The 2,493-nt window shown below is 35.4% G+C and overlaps 1 protein-coding gene across 1 annotated transcript; it reads left to right on the top strand.

Moving 5' to 3' along the window:
* The first annotated feature begins 857 nt into the window (after positions 1–857).
* LOC108975948 (pyridoxal phosphate phosphatase PHOSPHO2-like) lies at positions 858–1,785 on the top strand. The gene has a single exon (XM_018944793.1). The coding sequence runs from the start codon at positions 978–980 to the stop codon at positions 1,755–1,757; it is 780 nt and encodes a 259-aa protein (XP_018800338.1). The 5' UTR covers positions 858–977; the 3' UTR covers positions 1,758–1,785.
* The last annotated feature ends 708 nt before the right edge of the window (positions 1,786–2,493 follow it).

The raw sequence follows: 2,493 nt of genomic DNA, 5'->3' as shown, positions 1-2,493 counted from the left end.
GCATCTTCGACCACCTCTACACCAGAACGAAAACGTTGAAACCATCGTTTTGCGGTGGAAATGGAAACTGTATCGGGTTCATAAACTGCACACATTTTATTGGCGGCTTGAAATGCATTTTTGCCTTTATCGTAGTAGTACTGTAAAATATGCCGCATTTTCTTTTTATTTTGCTCCATGTTTGCGACGCCATAACTCACGAACGACAAACAAAAACACGTGTTAGCGCGTGAAATGAGCTTTCCAAAAAGGTATAGCATGACCCGATGCGACGAATAAAGTTAGAACTACGCGCTCTCAGCGCCAACTAGCGAAAATATCGCAAGACTTTGTTGACATCCTAATATTCTTGTAATGTCTATGGAAAAATCAAATTACAGTAAGACCTCGCTTTGCATCGTAGATATGTTCCAAAATATCGCGACTCAAATTGAAACACAGTAAAGTTAATAGCTATTTTCAATGGGAATCATTGTATATGTACTTATATAAACATCAAAGATAGGTTTCTTCGAACAGCACTTCAAAGATCAATGATTTTCAAATATTTCTTATTCTAACATTGCAATTCGTAATTCCCATTTAAAGAAATAACGACTACGACACCACTTCGAAAAAACGTAAGGAAAAACTTAAAAGTACGATCCGAGGATTGACTATTCCGTGTACAAATATTTCATTCAAAAATTTTTACTAAAAGCTATCTAAGATATTATTAAATAGTTAAAACATTATAATTGGATCAGCACTTTTTGCTAAATAAAAATGTAATTGAAATTATATACTTCTTATGATACTCAAAACATGTTTATGTACACGTGATTTAATCATACCCCAACATCAAAGAATATCACAATTCAAAAAATATAAACAATAGAAATTTCAACAATCAAAATTTACGTAGAATTTTCTCTATTTTTCTCTAGTCTATAGGCAATAGATATTTTAATCAATGTTATATACGAAAATCACGAAAAATGCCTTCACGCCAGTTAATTATTTTCGACTTCGACGAGACCATCATTAGCGTCAACTCCACGCGTCAACTTTTCCAATTCATACCGAATTATCGGCGTCCTCAAAAGTACGACATGCAGAAAAGGGGTTGGATAGATTATACCAATAAAGCATTTAAGGAACTCCATTCAATGGGCTACCCGGCGAATACAATGTGCAAATTTATACGCACCGTGCCGCCCGTGCCCGGAATGGTAAAGCTGATACACTATCTGTGGAATTCAAGTGAGCCGACTTATGACTTGATCTTGATCAGTGACGGCTATCGCATTTTAATCAGCGATTGGCTGGAACAACATGGGATTTTCCACTGTTTCACTGGAATTTATTGCAATCCCTCAAAGATCAATGATTGCGGAGAGGTTACTGTGAGCGGTTATCACTGTGCAGAATGTCCGCACAGCCCACAGAACTTGTGCAAGCGGCGTGTGATGGAAGAATTCATTTCAATGCAGAAAGCTCTGAATATAAAGTACGATCGTGTAGCGTACATCGGCAATGGTAGCGGGGATTTCTGCCCTACATTGGGTTTGGGATCCTGTGATCTTGTGTGCGCACGCAAATACGATATACTGGCTGAGAAAATTCAACAAAATCGCAGAAAACTAAAAATAAAACCGGAAATTTACTTTTGGGTTAGTGGGTATGAATTAATTGCCAAATTGGCTCAAAATAAAGACACAGGCAATTTTAAAGAATTACCTAAACCAACTTCTTACGGCCTGGTAAACTCATCTTAAGAAAAATTTTAGTGTAATTTATATTTCTTTGCACCTAATTAAGTTCTAATAAAAATTAATAACTTTTATGATTGAAGAAGCGTTCCATGATTCATATTATTTGGGTGTCTGAGTATATCAGCTAGAGAATATTATAGGTTCCGTTCTCGTACATAAGTACATTTTGTAGATGGCCCAATTTGTCAAAAAGCTACATAAATTTTAACACAGTCGTTATTAAAAAAAACTAATTTTCAAATAATAATGCAAGAAAAAATAGAGAAAGACACAGTTATTTACAACCGAAACTATGTTGCTAAAAAGTATTACATATTCATTTTAGAATTTTAACCTCAATAATATATGTATATTACGGTACTTTGGATTGTAAATGCGCAAACAAGCTTAGCAGGAATAAAGAAACTGTTACTGAGTGAGGTCTGATTGTATTCTGCGAATAGAGGGAAGAGAGACAACAACCGTTAGCTACTTTTAAAGTAATGAAGGACTGCGTAATAATTAGGCCCTGCATTCACCGTCGAACTGTCATCGTAACCGGTTGCTTTTCGCTCTTTGCTTATTGAGTTTGTTMAAACGGTATAACGGTTTGTTCTGCGTTTATATTACGCTCGTGCTTTGTTTGTGAATTAATTTTTTATAGTTTTATATCTTCTCAATCACTTAACTTCTTAATTTGTTAAACTAAAATTCGCGTTTACTATGGCCCCTGGGGCCACCAAATTAGGGGATAATAGGT

The sequence above is a fragment of the Bactrocera latifrons genome, unplaced genomic scaffold (assembly GCF_001853355.1).
Source record: "Bactrocera latifrons isolate USDA-ARS-PBARC rearing strain unplaced genomic scaffold, ASM185335v1 scaffold_70, whole genome shotgun sequence".
NCBI lineage: Eukaryota > Metazoa > Arthropoda > Insecta > Diptera > Tephritidae > Bactrocera > Bactrocera latifrons.
Note: the sequence above shows the minus strand (reverse complement) of the source record. Positions and strands in the feature narration are given on the sequence as shown.